We start from the raw sequence: 17,352 nt of genomic DNA, 5'->3' as shown, positions 1-17,352 counted from the left end.
GGTTATTTTCAAATGGCTGAAATGCATATAGCCTATGGCTGAAGTGGTTAATGTATGGTTTGAAAATCTTCAAAGTAACCAATAAACTAAAGTTTTTAAATAATTGCAGTGGAGTAAAAGTATAATATTTGCCTCTCAGATGTAGTGGAATAGAAGTAAAAGTACTGAAAATTGGAAATACTCCAGTAAAGTAAAAAATACTTAAGTACAGAACTTGAGTAAATGTACTTAGTTACTTTACACCACTACTCCCAATCCCTGGACTCTCCCGCACTCCCGCACACCAGGGGCAAAATGGGGTATTTAAAAGGTAATGGGGTATTCAGTGACTCGATCACAGTCTCGTCTAGGTTAGGGCAGTGGTTCTCAAACTTTTTCATGTCAAGGACCCCCAAATTGACATTTATTAGCCCGCGGACCCCCATTTCAAAAGATATGCCAGGGACCCCCATAAGAGAAGATTTTTTACGGCTCTAGCAGTGATTCTCAACCATTTTAATTTCAAGGACCCCCAGTTTGACATGCATTAGGGCTACAGACCCCCATTTAATGGCATTTCTATCACTTGGACCACAATTTATATTGTAACATCTATGTCAATTTAACTCTGAGTGTACAAATGGAACCAAATGGTTCATTTTTAACCATTTGGTTCCATTTGTACACTCTCAGAGTTACAGACCCATAAGGGTCCATTTGGTGCCTTATCTATCATTTAGCTGGGGACCCCCTGGAACTCCCTCAAGGACCCCTGGGGGTCCCCGGACCCCACTTTGAGAACCAATGGGTTAGGGGACCATTTAAGGGGAATCTGGGCACCATTTTTTGTTTTTGTTGAAAGATTGGGCACTAGAGAAGAGTGGGCACCAGGAAGAGTAAGCACTTTGGGTGAGAAGAGTGGGCACTTGAGGTGCCCAGTCTTCCAAGAAGAGTGGGCACTTTTGGGGGGAGAGTCAGTGGGCACTAGAGGTGCCCAGTCTTCCAAGAATAGTTCGCACTTTGGGTGGGGAGAGTGGGCACTAGAGGTTCCCAGTCTTCTAAGAAGAGTTGGCACTTTGGGCGGGGCGGGGGGAGAGTGGGCACTAGAGGTGCCAAGTCTTCCAAGAAGTGTGGGCACTTTGTGGAAGGGGGGTGGGCACCTTATGGGGGAAGATCGGGCAAAGTTTAGTAAAAATGTGGTGCCCGGATTTCCCTAGTGCCCACTCTTCTGAGTTGCCTAGATTTATCAGTGCCCACTCTGTTTTGGTGCCCAGATTTACCTAGTGCCCACTATTCCTAGGTGTCCATCCTTCCTGTTACCTACAGTATTTGAAGGAGAGCACTGTTTTCTAAAATCACCTACAGCGATACAGTGCCGCCCTCATGACAACAGCCCGAACATGGTAAGTAGTCATTTGTGACCGCTGACTATGGCACCAAAAGGACCCCTATTAAACCTACATGCAAAGGACCAGTGTTGATTCCCCCAACACCCATATTTCCCTTTTTCGTTTCATCATTAGCGTCACAAATTGTACTCTACATTATCCAGAGACAATGACAAGAACAGAGTAGACAGAATCAACCCATGCTTTTATTTAACCCATTGCATATAAAAACTTTTTTTTTCATTAGTTTTATTCATTTTTTACATAAAGTTGTATGATCTACAGTGCTATCCAATAGACTGCAATTAACAAGGAATCCATTAAAATAACTTTTTTAATTGTCTTGTGAAACTTCCAGACAAGTTGGCATTCTAAAGACATAACCCAAAAAATAATTGTCCAGAAGACTTTTTTTTTTAAAGTTACAGTTTGTGAATTCCTTTCATACCATAAAAAAATATAACACATAATGAGAAAAGAACCCACTGTTTCCGTTGGTCCAGGGCTGTTTAGAATCTACAGTATGTGTGTCAAAATAAGAGTCCCAATCGTGGGACAATGATGCACACACCCCACCCCAACTAACCCATGACTATATAAATATTAACCCTCTCCTATCCAGGCAAAAAGATGTCAGTGGTTCTAGATATTGCAAGTAATATGAGTGGTAGTGCGGGCCAACACACCGTCAGTATTCCAGCCATAATTAATGCAGCAGTGGCTGAACATGCAGATGTGTCTCTAAGCCCCGGGTGCTTCATAGGCTGTGTGGTTAACACTCATCAAGACCCCATCAGTGTTTACAGATCTGTTTACAATCAGACAGTTGTTTGCATTGCAATAATCCTACACAACAAGATCCTCAGTGTGATTTTTATCCATTTGTAACTCAGAGAGTGTACAATGTTAGGGTCCATTTGGTTTCATCTGTACACTCTCAGAGTGAAACTGACACTCTGAGGATTTTACTGTGTAGTCATCAGGTGCAAGGAACATATTGCCATATTGTTTGCACCCACCTGGTTGTTTTGTATCTCTGAGTGTAGTGGCAGGGGTATAGAAATGTGTAAGTTGTACAGACCAGGGCCACTGTAGGCCACGCACCACTCAAGTGGAAAATCTTTTGACTTGGGGTTGACCTGAATCCGTACAAATACTGCATTCAATGTGGCATAAATGACATTGTGAACATCACTGATACCCTGTCCATTTCTGATAGGCAAACTAAAACTATGTTTGGCCATAAAATAAAAAGGCAATATTTTCCCTTCCAGCAGGCGGCCCCTGCTGACAACGGATCAGGACAACCCAAGTCAAATGATTCCCCTAAATGCAGCAAAAGAGGAGATCTAGAAAGCAAAAAGAAAAAAGGAACCAAAATTAAATGACATGCGCTGAATTTAAGGCACAGCCCATGGGCCAAGGAACAGCTACCTTTTAAAAAAAACAATTTGGCTTTCCCCTCTCTTGACTTGAGCTAGCTCTCGTAAGCAACATGTCAATGGATCATTATTTTACACTGAAGAAGCATGTGTAATAAACATTCTCTCAACAAGAGGTAAATAATACAGCCACACCATCACCATAAGGGATGATAAGAGTCAATCATTTACAACAAACAGCATCATGATGGTGATAACAATAATAATAATAATAATTATATAGTATATACAGCACAATAAATACATGTTTGTAAACAGCAATAAAACCAGAAATCTGTATTATAGGTAAGGGCATTGGGTGAGGATGAAAACAGAAAGAGAAAAAATAAGTGAAATAAAGACAAATGTGGCACCAAAACAAATATTAAATAAAAAATATTAAATAAATGGGTTGGAATGACATTCTTAAAACAAGCACTCCATAAAAATCCAAGTTCAGTATTTCAAGTTGGGGTTTTTTCTCTCTTCTTTTTCTAATATTTGTTGATTTCTCAATAGTTTATGTACATAAGGAGGGGGGGGGGGGTATATTTGGGTATTCTAACCGGCCAGCCTGTACTGTGGTCTATGCTACAATGACATAGTTTACTGTAATACATTTAGATGGCAAAGGAGACACAATCAAATAGAAAAATAGAGCAATAAATAATAGCATTAGTTGTAAAAAAAAAAAAAAGGGGGGAAAAGGCGACTTGGCAGAGCATTTCTGTTTCTGTGTGTTTTATGTGTGTTTTATGTGCGTGTGCGTGAGTGGGTGAGAGAGAGAGCGCATTTTGATGAGCATAACAAAACATTGAATGTGGCAATGTGTGACTATATCAGTGCATTAATGTATCTACGTATAGTCTACTTCTTGTCAGACTGCTACGCAACAGAGCTGATTGTCTTGGTTTCTCAGTGGAATACAAAGAAAAATAAATTGGATTTGGAATAGCATGGTTTAAAGATTATGAAGTGCAATTGGAACTATGGTGGGACTATGATAAGCAGTAGAGTGGATTCAGAAATAATACAATAAAACATATAAAGGTATATCGTTTTTGTGTGTCATAACAACAGGGCACCAGCTCGAAATGAAACCAAATGATAATAAAAATCGTTCATAGAACTACTATAATCATTTTCTAATGACTTTTAACACCATTACCACCCCTGTACACTATGAACAACAGTATCCAATTGTTTAACAAAAAGGTGCTTCTCAACTACAAAGCAGTGCATTGTCTCGGAATATGCTCAGGAGAACCACAGGCAATAATATTAAAACTTAAAAGGCTTTATCCACATCAGTTAAGAAATGAATTGACTGAGAGAAAAACATCAAGACAAACAACTTTCAACCTTCAGTGAAAAAACCTCGCTGACAGAACTGTTGAATTAATTGAGGCGACACAATGACCAACGATGGGCAGAGTAGCATGAGAAGTTATAAAATAAATTCTATTTTGATAAAGGTAATAGCCAGGGCAAACACTTAATACTCCTAATACAATCCAGCTGTGAAGATACTCCCCTAGAAACACTGACAATGTGACGTTTCACCTCAGTGGTTCGGTAGGCTAATGATTTCCAAATGTCATAAGTTGCTTCCCTCATCTCTTTCATAACAAAAGAAAGCCTAGGATAGTTAGCAAAAGTAACGTCTAGAAAATATCTCCTTTGAACTTATAGTACAATACAAAAAATTAAAGAGGTCTAAAGACAGCATCATGGCTGTTAAGATTTTGAACCTTTTCTTTTATGTGTTGTTTTTCTCAGTCAGGTTTTCAAGGAAGACTTCCACATTAGACAAGTGTCTCAAAAAGTCACACGGTGCAATGCTCCCCACTGTGCTGCAGCTTTCGTCTCCACACCGTCAGGTGTTCATGCAGGCAACAGTTTAACACTTTTCGTAATTCACTGTGGAGAGGAAAGGACATAGAGACAGATTCTCCTTGAACACGACGCCAGCCACTTGTGTAGAATGGGCACTTGATTAAAAAAAGTAAAGAAAATAATAAAAAAACACACCAACAGAAAACACTGAGAACTTCAGACAAGGCTTTAAAGGAACATGGGACAAGGAGAGAAAGAGAGCGGGGTGAGGGGATGATGTGAACACTTCCAAATGCACTACGTAAGCTTGCAAAGAGAACACATGAAAGTGACATAAACACACACACACACACACGCGTGCACACACACACACACACACACACACACACACACACACACACACACACACACACACACACACACACACACACACACACACACACACACACACACACAGTACTAAAACGGGAAATGGAAAATAAATTTCCTGAGTGCAAAAAAAGTTAATAAAATAAAAACATCTTGTAGAAGTACCAGGGTGGTGGTGGGCGTGTCCAAACAAGGCTGACTGACTTTAGATGATGTGAGCAGACTTTGGAACAACAAACATAAACAAATGAATACAAAATAAAACACACATAGACTCCAACCCCCCCCCCCCCCCCCAAATAAAAAAGAAAAGAAAATCTATAAATAATCATCTTTCATCATTACTAAGAGAAACAGTTAATTGGTTGCCGTCCATTACTGCTATGTATCGGCAGATTTCTCCTCCTGCGCCTCCTGCTCCTCCTCGACACCGGGTTGCGAGCAGGGAGACTCTGCGTCTCCCTCCTCTTCCTCCTCCCCCACCTGTTCGTCCAGAGGGACCTCTGTTGATTCTGAGTCCTGTGTGCAGAGCGTTTTAGAGTCACTACAGCTGTTCTCCTCCTCCTCCTCCTCCTCTTCCTCCTCCTCCTCCTCCGGCTGGCTGCCGCTGTCCTTCTCCGTGTCTGACTCCCCGTCTTCCTCCAGGGTGAGCTCAAACTGGAACTTGTCCCCGCCAGGGGGGCGGCTGCCATCCTCTGGCTCTTCCAGGGTAGGAGAGGGGCTTTGGGGGATGGTGCTTTGGTACCACTCCCTGTTGTCCTCCAACGTGTCCAAGATGTCCTGGGCGTCTGGGTGGACTAGGTCAGCCCACGTCTCCCACAGAGGGTGGACGATGTAGTCTATGAAGCCCACCTACAGACAGGGTAATGGGTAGGAGGGGAAAATGTAAAAACGGTACAGGGCTTTTCACACTAGGAGGAGCGACTGACGTGCCTAGTAATTCATTTCCTAGTCTCGCGTAGCCAGACGATCACAGATTGCCGCCTACTGGTTTGATTGATTGATTGATTGAAGTACTTTATTTAGAAAGACATGGAAAAAGTACATGGAAGTACAGTTAACAATACAAGGTCCTCTAAACTGGATCGCCAATAAAAGCGCAACGGCTTGTTTCAAATGAGATCCCCACGCACTCAAATCATGATGACGATCATGATACATCTGGTGACATCTAAATTCAGTGAATGGGCTCAAACTGGGTGGTCCTTCGTATTGGGAAGGTATCAGGAATGCTTTTCAAAGCAGTGGGCGTGGGTTTGTTACCGGTGGTTTTCACCAGTGTCCAAGCCCATTCATTGACATTAGATTTCCCCAGATGTATCAGTCACGAGACTATTGATTTTCAATGAGAGACGAGCGTTCAGGTAGGGAGGCGGGGACAATCTGACAGGCAGAGCGACAAGCGGGGCGTGACCCCGTGCAATTGTCACGTGTGTGCGTGCGTCAAGAGCTGAATTGTGGTTAATGTTTTTCTACGTGACGTGCAGATACGCCTGCCGTTTACTCGCGGAGTAATTATCTGCCTTTGTATTCACATGAGGAGATCCAAGTGAGAATGCAGCCATTGTGTCGCTCCCCGTGTGAAAAGCATTTAAGTGGTATCAAATTCTGTACCTGTAAGCGTGTGTGTGTGTGTGTGTGTGAGTGTGTGTGTGTGTGTGTGTGCCTGCGCACATCTGTGTTTTACGTGGGTCTTTTCTACTGAGGCATTGTGTGCCACACATGAGTAAGCACAGTGTGACCCGTGGATCCAAGTGAGAATGCAGGCATTGTGTTGCTCCCTGTGTGCGTGTGCATGCGTGTCTGTGTGTGTGTGCATGCGTATCTGTGTTTTACCTGGGTCTTCTCTACTGAGGCATTGTGTTTGTCACACATAGGGCTGATCTCCATGCCTCTCTCCCTCTCTCTGTCCCCCTGGGTGAAGAACTCCTCCATGATGCGATCCGTCCACTGCCGGTACAGCTGGAGAGGCTTGGTGGGGTTGCTCAAGTCTGCACAGTGCACCATGTTCTGGAGAACCTGAACGTACCACATTCAAGAGTTCTTCAAGTTCTTAAAACACAGCTAGGAAAATGATGATATGCAGGACAATAAAATTTTATTTTGGAGTAAAAATCAAAAGTTCCAGTTTCAAAATGTCAAGGAAAGCTTGAAGTAATAATACATTTAAAAAAACGCTGCAGTGTTTGAAGCATTTAGAACATTCATCCAGGACATTCTCTGTTGTACGTATTTTTGGGCGGTGAAACCGCCCCTATAAGTGATGTTTGGATATTTGTACAACAAATCCTGCGCCGTGATTGGCCAAAAATGTACCCCGCCTAACCCTGCACCGTGATTGGCCAATCACAGTCTATTCAGGACTGTGATTGGCCAGTGTCACATGACACATGTGCATATCCCTATATAAGAAACCATAACTTTAAAAAAATCATAAATTTGTTTTTTTTAAGTTATGGTTTCTTCCATCATAAAGAGTGTTTCAATAAATGTATTTATTTTTTGTACATGATTGGTTGACTCCATTCAGTATTGTGATTAGCTAGCAAGACACCGCCCACTTCACACAGGGTGTGATTTTTAATTTGTATTTGTATTATAGGATTATAGGACATGAAAATCAGACTCTCAAATGCGTTGTGTGCATAAGAAGAACTTGTCGAAACGCAACGTTTTACGCACTGAAGGCTAGTGGGGATAACTACACACTGGAAAGTGAATTTTACATGTACCCCACGAACAATAAGTCTAACATTAAATATCGGCATATCAAACTTCCCCTTTTAAGAGACTGACCTGTATTCTGTCTGAATAGTTGTCCAGTAGCAGGACTCCAGAGCTGGTCACCTTCTTGGTCTCAACCATTGTCTTCAGATCAGCCAGTAGATTCATGTGCTTGGACATGTCAGTTGCTAGGACCTTGAAACCACACAATAGGACAAAGCAATCAATAAACGTCAAGTATTTCCCCGCAAAGGAGAAGACACCCAAATAAAGGAAAGAATGACTGCAAATCCAAGACGCTTATTAATAAGAGCAGAGGTTCCCATCAATCATGCTCAAGATGAGGCTGGTGTTATAATATAAACCTACAGAGTGAGAGCTAAACTTTGGCCAGCAAAATGATTGAAGGGAACAAGTTGTTGCAAACGGAGGATTGTTGAAGCACCGGAACATCGTTAAATAATGATAAAAACATTTAAAGTTGCCAGAAAGCAGGTCATTGATGCTGCATCAACTTACGATGTCAATGACCATCTTGCGCAGTGATTGTCGTTGTTTTTTGGTCAGGTTCTGGAAAATGTCACAGTTCTCCTCCTGCAGTAGTTTGAAGCCTACTGCCAAATGGTGGTTCTCCAACACTGACGAGTCATTGTACATCAATGCCAACTCAGAGTCTGGATGGAGGAAACACAAAGACATATGTTTATGGTTACAGTTTGTGTCAGTTCTCAACAAAAAAAATCAGACATGGTCAAAAGTTAGCTTTTAAATGGATGAAAATCTATTAAATCATTTTATTGGCAGGAAAGAACTATACAAGTACAATTTTACCCAGTTTGTTCTATCAATTTAGCCATTATGCTCTCTTTGAAAGGAGAATGATGTGCATACAATAGCGTGGACATTTGCATTAGAATGAAATGCTGCTTAAATGACTTAGTTTCTGCTGCTGTTGTACTTCTCAGTCTAGCAGAGCTGAGGGGAAATAAAGCACCAGCATGTTTTCCACTGAGAGAGGTTTCCCAAAGTTGGGTCATTCAAAGGTCCTCTGGCAGTACTTAGATTTTCCATTAAGATGCATTAGTCTTGGCCACGGTGGAGAGGTGCCGAGCAGAGGGGAGAAAGGAGATCCTGCTCTGTGGCTGACAGAAGATCAGTCTGGTGGTTCCTAAACTAGGATGACTCATACTGCATTTACTGCTGGGATTCCCCATCTAGTTTATGGGAGGTAAGGCACTATATGCGAGTGTGCTTGTGTATAAGAAAGCCCCAAACTTCAAGTAACTTCAATGGTAATGGTAATGGGTCTCGAATGGGCTTTTAAGACAAAAGTTGCCTTTTATTTATTATATTTATGTGTGTGTTCTTTGACCTTCTCGCTGTGTCTGCCTATGTGGTGTAGAGCTGCTACACAGATAAACATCTATAGGAGTATGTGTTCATCAGTGTTTCCCATTTCATTCGTTTGGCGTTGGTGTGGCCTCTGAATCATCTACCCCGAATCAAATACAAAGGTTCTATTAGAGTGGTGGCAGCTCTCTCATCCTCATCGTGTATCTTCGCCTGTCTTGTGCAGTAACTACTGTACATTTGTACCATATACAGTATGTACTATATGTTCGAAGTTACTTGCAGCACAGTCTGGCAGAGTCTGCCGCACCAAAACTTCACTGCTCATACTATGAGTATGTGACAAATAAAGTCTTTGAATCATTGAATCTTAATAATAACAGAACAAACTCTCACTTTTTCTGTCATGTCAAGTCCAAATGAAAATAAATGAAGCACTAAATTGATCCTCATTTTAAAACTAGCTGGTCAGTTCTTAGCAAGTCAGTCTGTACCTCAGATCCTCTACCAACATATGAAATGGAAAATTGAAAATGCAAAGTAGTTCGTCACATTTGTGATACCTGAGAAAGCAGCACATAACCACATAAAAGCTAAATTTTACTATTTGACTCGATCTACAAGCGATGTGTTGCAAGCTTGTAGATCTGGCATTTGCGCCAAATGTTCGCCCCCCCCCCCCCCCCCCAGAATAGGGACGCTAGGGTTCAGGTGGTTAATCTGCGTAATTACTTCAGTTACTCGCTGTACATTTGAAATGCAGATCCATTCCACTGGTGTATCAAATCTTGTGCGCGTGCATGCGCGTGCATGCGCGTGCATGCGCGTGTATGCGCGTGTGTGTGTGTGACTGACGTAGCTGCTATCTCTGGACTATATTTAGACTCACTGGTGTTGATGAGGAACTGGTTGGAGACTCCAGGGTGGTCCACGTCATGAATTGCACTGGCAAAGATGGCAGCTAGGATCTCAAGGTCTGTGAACACAGCCTGGAATAAAGACACAGGAGGGCGGAGAAGGGTCATTGATCGGACAATAAATGACAACAATGCCTCAGAACCTGAGAGCCATTGATTGGGCTTTGAGCTGCAGTTTGTTTGAAACTCGGGGGTGGATTCCCCAAGAACGGATTGCGTCAATGAACAATGAATTGTGTGTCAATTGCGCCTGCTATCTGCCCCAACTTAAATTCTTTCTTTTTTTTTTGTTCAAGGTTTTTTTATTTTATATTTTCACACACAGGTCTATAACAAAGGGCATACAAAAACAGTGAATGTATGTTAGCCCTCCCACCCCCCCAAAGTTCCCGCTCCGAAAGAGCCACAACCCTGGTATCTCATTGTACCATTAAAACAAAGGACAATACAAACAAATAAGACACAATTGCAATGAAAAATGAAAACAAGTCAAAAAATAAAAAATAAATAAAGTATACACAGTAGAATATATATATTATTAAAGAAAGATTTACAATGAATTAAAAAAAGAATACACACAAAATATAATACAAAAACTAATTCAGTGGGGTCTGCCCCAACTTAAATTCTAATTCATAAAAGATACTGCGCTAATGATAATACCAGCGCAAACATGCCCATGTTTTGCAGTTGAATGCAGTGTGCCCTAATTTTCCTCAATGGTGGCTTTGCACTGCACTATTCATTATTCATGTCGTTGCTGTCGGATGGAAACCAAACCATGTCAAAAACTGTTACTTTTCAGAAAAATAACCTGTGTTCCAATGGATCCAGTGTAGTTATTATTTAGTCACAAGCTCTTTTGTTTACCTTTCATTGGTTAAATAGTTATAAAAAAGAAAAAGGGGCCAATGCTGTGACAAATGTATGTATAATTATTTAATATATAATAATTTAATTTCACATAGATGCTTTTGCTTGGCAGCGCGTTTAGGGGTGCATTTAACCCTTTGTGTGTGTGTATGTGTGTATGTGTGTGTGTGTGTGTGTGTGTGTGTGTGTGTGTGTGTGTGTGTGTGTGTGTGTGTGTGTGTGTGTGTGTGTGTGTGTGTGTGTGTGTGTTTAACATGCGCTAAGATTTGATGTGATCCCTGATGTGAAAGTGAACAACCACTTATGCGCTGCCTGGGACCAGCGTTTTAAAGGACCCCCACTCCTACTTGAGTTGGTACAAACAGAAGCCTGGTCATTTTCCAAAGACCTCGACATGGGCCTCACCTCGAGGGCAGGGGTTGATAGCAGCACGTGAGTGGACTGGGTGACGTCAGCAGCATGAATGTTGTTGTGGTACGCCACGTCACCATGGTAGTGGTCTTCTAAGGTCATCAGGTATGTGACAAAGGTGTCGAGTGGAATTTTAAATGTTTTCAACAAATCTCTTTCCTGTGGAGTTGGTAGAACATAAACAGAGTTAAATTCAGATTAAAACTAATCAGTGGCAGATCTACAAGCTCACCAGGGGTGAGCTTGTAGCCGACTATTGTACGACTAAGTACAAATCAAGCTTAAGATTCAGTCAAAGTTCTGGGAATCACAAGAAAAATTATATAAAATAATAACTGGGGGGGGGGGGGTCTAATGATTACCTGGAATATTGTGTACATCATGACCGTCAGTGGCCGGTTCCCAGAGAACTCTGTGACTTTGAAAACGTTAAGGCCCCATTTATTCACGTCCTCCAATTCCTGATAAAGTAGAAAACGAAACATATTATTCAATCTTATTGTTACTTTGATTTTCCCTCTTTCACTCTCAGTCCCCAATACACCATACTTCCTTTCACGGCTATCTGCCCTATCATCATCGTCATCATCCCATCTCACCCTTCCTATAAGGCATTGGTTCTCAAAGTGGGGTCCAGGGACCGAGAGGCTTCTAAATTGACCCTTACAGGTCTGTAACTCTGAGAGCATACTCAGTAAGGCCACACAACAAACCTTAGCGAGTTCGTCCTCGGTCTCCGTCTTGACTCCAAAGCGGGCGATGTTGGAGTTGGTGAGACTGGAGGAGTGCTGTAACTTCTTCACCCCGCTGATCTCCGACATGGGCTTGTCCTTGTCCTTGTCTTTCTTGTTCTTCTCCTTCTCCTTTTGGGTCTGTGGGGTAGGCATCTCCACCTCGTGCTGCTTGTCTGGGGAACAGCAACAAAAAAAGAAGAAGTAAAAAAAAATCCGATTCATTTAGCGATTGTTTCAATCAAAATCGGCACACCTTTTCAGAATGACTGTTGATGCAATGGTGTTCAAAAATAGCCGAGCTACAAGATCACAACACGTTGCATTGCAATGCGTTGTGAGCTTGTAGATCTGCTATTTTTTTGGTGCAGGACACCATCGCCGACACGCTGGATACATGGAGTTTAGGCATTTCGGTCCTCACTCACCCAGGAAGGTTGCGGAAATGAACTCAGAAACCTGGTTCCCAGAACGGCTCATTTCTGACAGGTGAGTCAGCTCCCTGTTCAGCATTCTCTTGAACTGAAACAACAAACACACACCGTATGGTTAGATATAGGCAAACAAGGTCCATAGTTACTCATTGTCATGCTAAATGACGAATTTGCAGCATTTACTGTGTGTGGATCTAGTGTATTCATACTGTGTAGTCAATCAAAAGTAGAAGAAAGTACAAGATATACAACTTGTGGGCGAAATGAACAGGTACATCATGAATATAAATGTTATATACAACTTCAGAATAATATAATATAAATTTGGGGTTTTCATAGTATAAGGTGTGTTTCCTGATTGAGGTACCAGAGCGTTGCAGGGGAGACAAAGACATGTGAGGGTGAAAATTAAAGCTGAATGATCAAGGTAGGCTACTGTAGTTAAGCCCCGCAGAATTGCGCAACAAATGACGTTTGATATTATTAACAACATGTACATGTACATTATTTAAGAACAGCCTCATTTAGTTTTTATGTACTTTGCTTTACATAATTATGTAATGTATATGTGCGTATCTGGTTAAAAAGAAAATGCCATATGCCATGTGTTCTCCTACTACCTCCAAATTGCCAAATGTGGTGCAGTTTTTAGCATCGCTAACAAAATAATGGGCTTTCTTTGTTGCTCTTCTGGGAATGGTCAACCTGTGGTCTAGCTAAAAATATATGCTGTCAGTGAATATATTAGTTTGAGATTTAAATTGAGGCTGTTGCAACTCCCAAAACACACCACAGTAGTCATGTACATACATTTTACCAGCGTTACTGATGAGAAATGTATGCCTAAAAGTGCCAACATGGCGTATACTGTATATGCCAATGAGAATGAGGGAGAGCAAACAAGCATGCATGCTTGCGTCCTCACCCTCAATCTCTAAAACACAGGAACATTATGCACTACACAGTGAATTCCTCAGTGTTAATTTAACTCTGAAAGTGTACAAATATATACTTGAAGTCTAATTTACACAGATGAGAAGGCTTCAAATCACAGCCTTGGCAAAATGACTGCAAAACCAGAGAATTATAATATGATTGAAAAAATGTATTGGACCTCTTAAATAACAGCCTCTGCATTACACGAATCAATCTGGCTTCATACCAAATGAATAATGTATGAGATTATTGGTCGTAGAGGTCAGTATTGATCACACAAAATAGACCTCTACAACACTGCACTTACTGTGCAATTGTGTATTGATATCCTATTGGATCATATCCCTTGGGCCTTGTGAACCTTTTCAGGGTGGCATTAGTGCTGCACTTATAGCACTCATTAAGAAAGAGTATACCGGAGAATATCATATCTCATGTCTGTACCATTCAGTATACATGAGATCATACATAAAACAAACATCAAATGCCAAAATAAATAAATAATGAAGTAATACACCACTGCGGTAGTGTGTCAAACTTGTGCCAAGTAGCCTAGATAGCCAAACCCTTCATCATGTCAAGGAAAATGGAGCATCATAAGTGCCTTGAGTATTGCTGGCATAAAGAAAATATATATTAAAAAAAAAAAAAAATCTTCAGTATATGGAGCTGTTGGGTTTACTCGATAATTCAATCAATCTCAAACAACTATGACAATCTGTAGGCCTAGGAGTATTGATGCAGTAAGATAAAAGTGATTTTAAAGACAGGCGCCCAAGTACAGTATGCTATACTGTACTGCGCACCTAGAGGTGTAACCATACCATTTTCTGTGCATCAAAACTACTGTTGAAGCAGCATCACTTTTCCTGGTCATGGATTCAATAAAGTGTGCAATGGATGCAGAAATATGACGGCTATCACAAGCATTTTTCCGCGGCAGGGATGTTGAGAAATATCCATAGCTAGTATAAAAGGCTTTCTGAGTGGTGTGTCAAAAGATAACCTTCAGTGAGAAACACTATTCTCGTTCTCTGGAGATGATATCAGGCCTTTTTTATCTGCCCCGATTGCTGTCAAAATTGCAATATGGCAGATTTCTACCATTTTAAAATGAATGACAGCTTAAAATCTTACCTTTATATATCCCCAGGAGACAGAGAGGAGGTAATTGGCTTCAGGCATTTTGACAAATCAACAAAACAGATACAGGAAAATAAAATTGAACCAGTATACACAGTATATATATTATATACAGTATACGCTGTACAGTATCTATAAAAAAAAATAGGTAGAGAGCGAGAGAGCCAGGCAAACAACAACAGCTCTACTCAATGGAAGCCCTCACAACCTGAAGAACAGCTCGTTTCAACATGAATCGGCCGTTTAGAATCCACGCGAAAGCCATCATACTCCTCCACAGTGAATTTCTGCAGGAAGGAAGCCATAGTCCTGCATCCAGAGAGGAGAATCAGGTTCTGAGAGAGGCAGGATGTAGTGAAGAGCATCATCGTGACCATACACGCTGACATGCGCGTGCACGCCCCATATACACGTGCACTCGCATACACAGTTACACTGCTACGGTTATGAATAATTGATGATGCTTGCGGATGTTTGGTTGGTGCCAAAATCACCAGGACAGCAAAAAGAGAAAAAAATAAATGGTGTCAACAGCTTCCAAACAAGGCTGGCTGCCTGGCTGTGTGCCTGCTTCTCTGTCTGACACCAGCTCCCATGTGAAGAGAGCAGGCTGTTTCACTTGCACTGTCACAACGATACCAGCCAATCAGGGCCTGGACAGGGAGAGCAATGAGCTCATCGCGAGCTTCGATTGGCTTGGGCTACAACAGCACTGAGGTCACCTGCTGTGTGATTGGCTGGGACTAAAGTCAGTGGAAATTCCACTGAGGAGGTTTTTTTCTTCTCCTTTCCTCTTCATATTATGTGTGCGAGTGTGTGCGTGTGTGTGTGTGTGTACTTTTATTGCTATACTTGAGGGCCAAAAGTAGAGTAGAATTTGAGAAATAGACATGGTGACAATTGTCCCGGTCCTCACAAGAGAAATGTTTGTTTCATGGTTCAAAAAGATTTTTAGATTTAGTATTAGAATTAGGGAAAGATTCAGGTTGGGGGGGTTAGGATTATACATTTAGAGGTTAGGTTTACGGGTGTCGAGCACCAAATATATCAGATCTACAAGCTCACGTGTCGCAGCGCAACACACTGACTTGTTGTTTTGACACTAACCATAAAGCCTGAGAATAGGCTTTATTGTTTGGGTTAAAATGGCAAAAAGGTAAAAAATTACATTAGTAAAATTGTCATCCTAAAATTCTGATCCTCACAAGTATAGCACTACAAACATTTGTGCGTGCGATGTAGATGATGTGAGTAGAGGTTAGCTCATCCCTCGTCATACGTTATTCTCATGCTGAGGTCAACTTTGCCAGAAGTGATGTTTCTGGGAGGTGAGTCATGTTAATATCAAGGGAGGAGATGCAATATCATGGAAAAACATTAAAATAAAACTAATTGAATCATGTGGCTGCCGGGATCCACTTGTCTGGTCAGATGGGTGGGTCGTGTGCATTTTGTTTGTGTCTATTTGTGTTCTGGCTTGGATCAATGGAGCCAACATTAAGTTCCTATTTATCGGTATCACAATGAAAACAATTTTCATTTCAAAACCATTTCAAGTTGTACAGCAAAAACACTATGACATAAAACATCTAATACAAATTTTAATGCTATATTATCATTCAAATCTTAGTGTTTTGCCAATTAGTTAGAGCCTACTTGCAATATCCTCATGGCCCACCAGTGGGCTGAGAATCACTGGTCTATGACATACAGTATCTATGACGTATGACTCAAATCTTGTCAAGGTTTCAGCCCGACAGACGGACAGACCCTCTCACAGATGGCTAGCAACCTGCATATCAATGCTGTGAAAAAAAATTGCTCCAGCATCCAGGATAGGAAAGGCAGGACAGAGAGGGGATTACCGGTCCATCTGCGGGAAGGACCATATAGCCTTACGGGTCCATTTGGTTCCATTTGCTCTCAAAGCTAAATGAACACCAAGGACTTAACAGTGCGAGTGTGTGCGCTTGATGGTCCAGTGGTGCAGGGATTGATCAGGGACCAAACTAGTCTCTGCTTACTTTACACCTTCTCTTCTGTAGATCTATCTGGCACTGGGAGTCATTTACAGCTAGGCTGGAGCACATGAGTCCACAATCCAGAGGCTCCAAATGAATCTGAGCCATGCAGGCCAGCACAGGCTCAACACGTGCACACACACACATATGTACGTGTACATACACATGCGTCATACAATCAAGTGCTAGGCCACCACATGCCCAACACACACAGATGCCCAACTCCGCGGGCACGCGCGCACACACACACACACACACACACACACACACACACACAGACACAGCTATCGATAGCATAGCCATGAGGTGTGAATCACACTATTTTCTTGTCACACCAAGCCTAACTGTGATTTGTGTGTGATTTATTTTAGGAGTGACCACAAATAACCTATCCCTGCTGTATATATGTAGTGTGTGAATGTGCTCACTGCTGCGTCTCTGTTGCAAATGTTAATTTCCCGCACTTTTATTGTGGTCATTTATTAACCATATACATATATATTGGTCAATGGATATTTATTGACCATATACTGTGTATCCTAATAAAATTGGCGGAGAGGACCGGCCGGCCGGCCGGCCCACATCATCACGCTTATGTCATTATGACTCAGCTATAACCATATAAGGAGTTCCCAATGCAGCCGAGTGGTTATGGCGCGTATACTGTAGGCTCTGATGTAGCCCGACAGTGAGTCCCGGGTTAAATTCCCAAGCCCGGTGGACCTTTGCTGTGTCACTTAAAAAATAAAAAAACTCTGGGGATTGTTGAATATTTATCAATGGTCCTGCTAGACAAGAGCAACAATAGAGATTCCTCAC

At 41.7% G+C, this 17,352-nt stretch overlaps 1 protein-coding gene across 4 annotated transcripts in view; it reads right to left on the bottom strand.

Annotated features, from left to right (window-relative positions):
- Positions 1 to 1,553: 1,553 nt before the first annotated feature.
- Positions 1,554 to 17,352, bottom strand: part of pde4d (phosphodiesterase 4D, cAMP-specific) — a gene marked incomplete at its 5' end in the record, with an annotated part of 272,984 nt that continues 257,185 nt past the window's right edge. For all 4 annotated transcript variants that reach the window (XM_080432822.1, XM_080432824.1, XM_080432823.1 and 1 more), the window contains 9 exons: positions 1,554 to 5,845; positions 6,830 to 7,012; positions 7,790 to 7,912; positions 8,237 to 8,391; positions 9,957 to 10,056; positions 11,263 to 11,427; positions 11,631 to 11,729; positions 11,982 to 12,175; positions 12,428 to 12,521. In XM_080432822.1, the coding sequence (XP_080288948.1) occupies positions 5,375 to 5,845; positions 6,830 to 7,012; positions 7,790 to 7,912; positions 8,237 to 8,391; positions 9,957 to 10,056; positions 11,263 to 11,427; positions 11,631 to 11,729; positions 11,982 to 12,175; positions 12,428 to 12,521 (1,584 nt within the window). In that variant the 3' untranslated portion in view covers positions 1,554 to 5,374. The remainder of the gene's footprint in view (positions 5,846 to 6,829; positions 7,013 to 7,789; positions 7,913 to 8,236; positions 8,392 to 9,956; positions 10,057 to 11,262; positions 11,428 to 11,630; positions 11,730 to 11,981; positions 12,176 to 12,427; positions 12,522 to 17,352) is intronic.

The sequence above is a fragment of the Gymnoscopelus braueri genome (assembly GCF_963280865.1).
Source record: "Gymnoscopelus braueri genome assembly, chromosome: 7".
NCBI classification, from domain to species: Eukaryota; Metazoa; Chordata; class Actinopteri; order Myctophiformes; family Myctophidae; genus Gymnoscopelus; species Gymnoscopelus braueri.
Note: the sequence above shows the minus strand (reverse complement) of the source record. Positions and strands in the feature narration are given on the sequence as shown.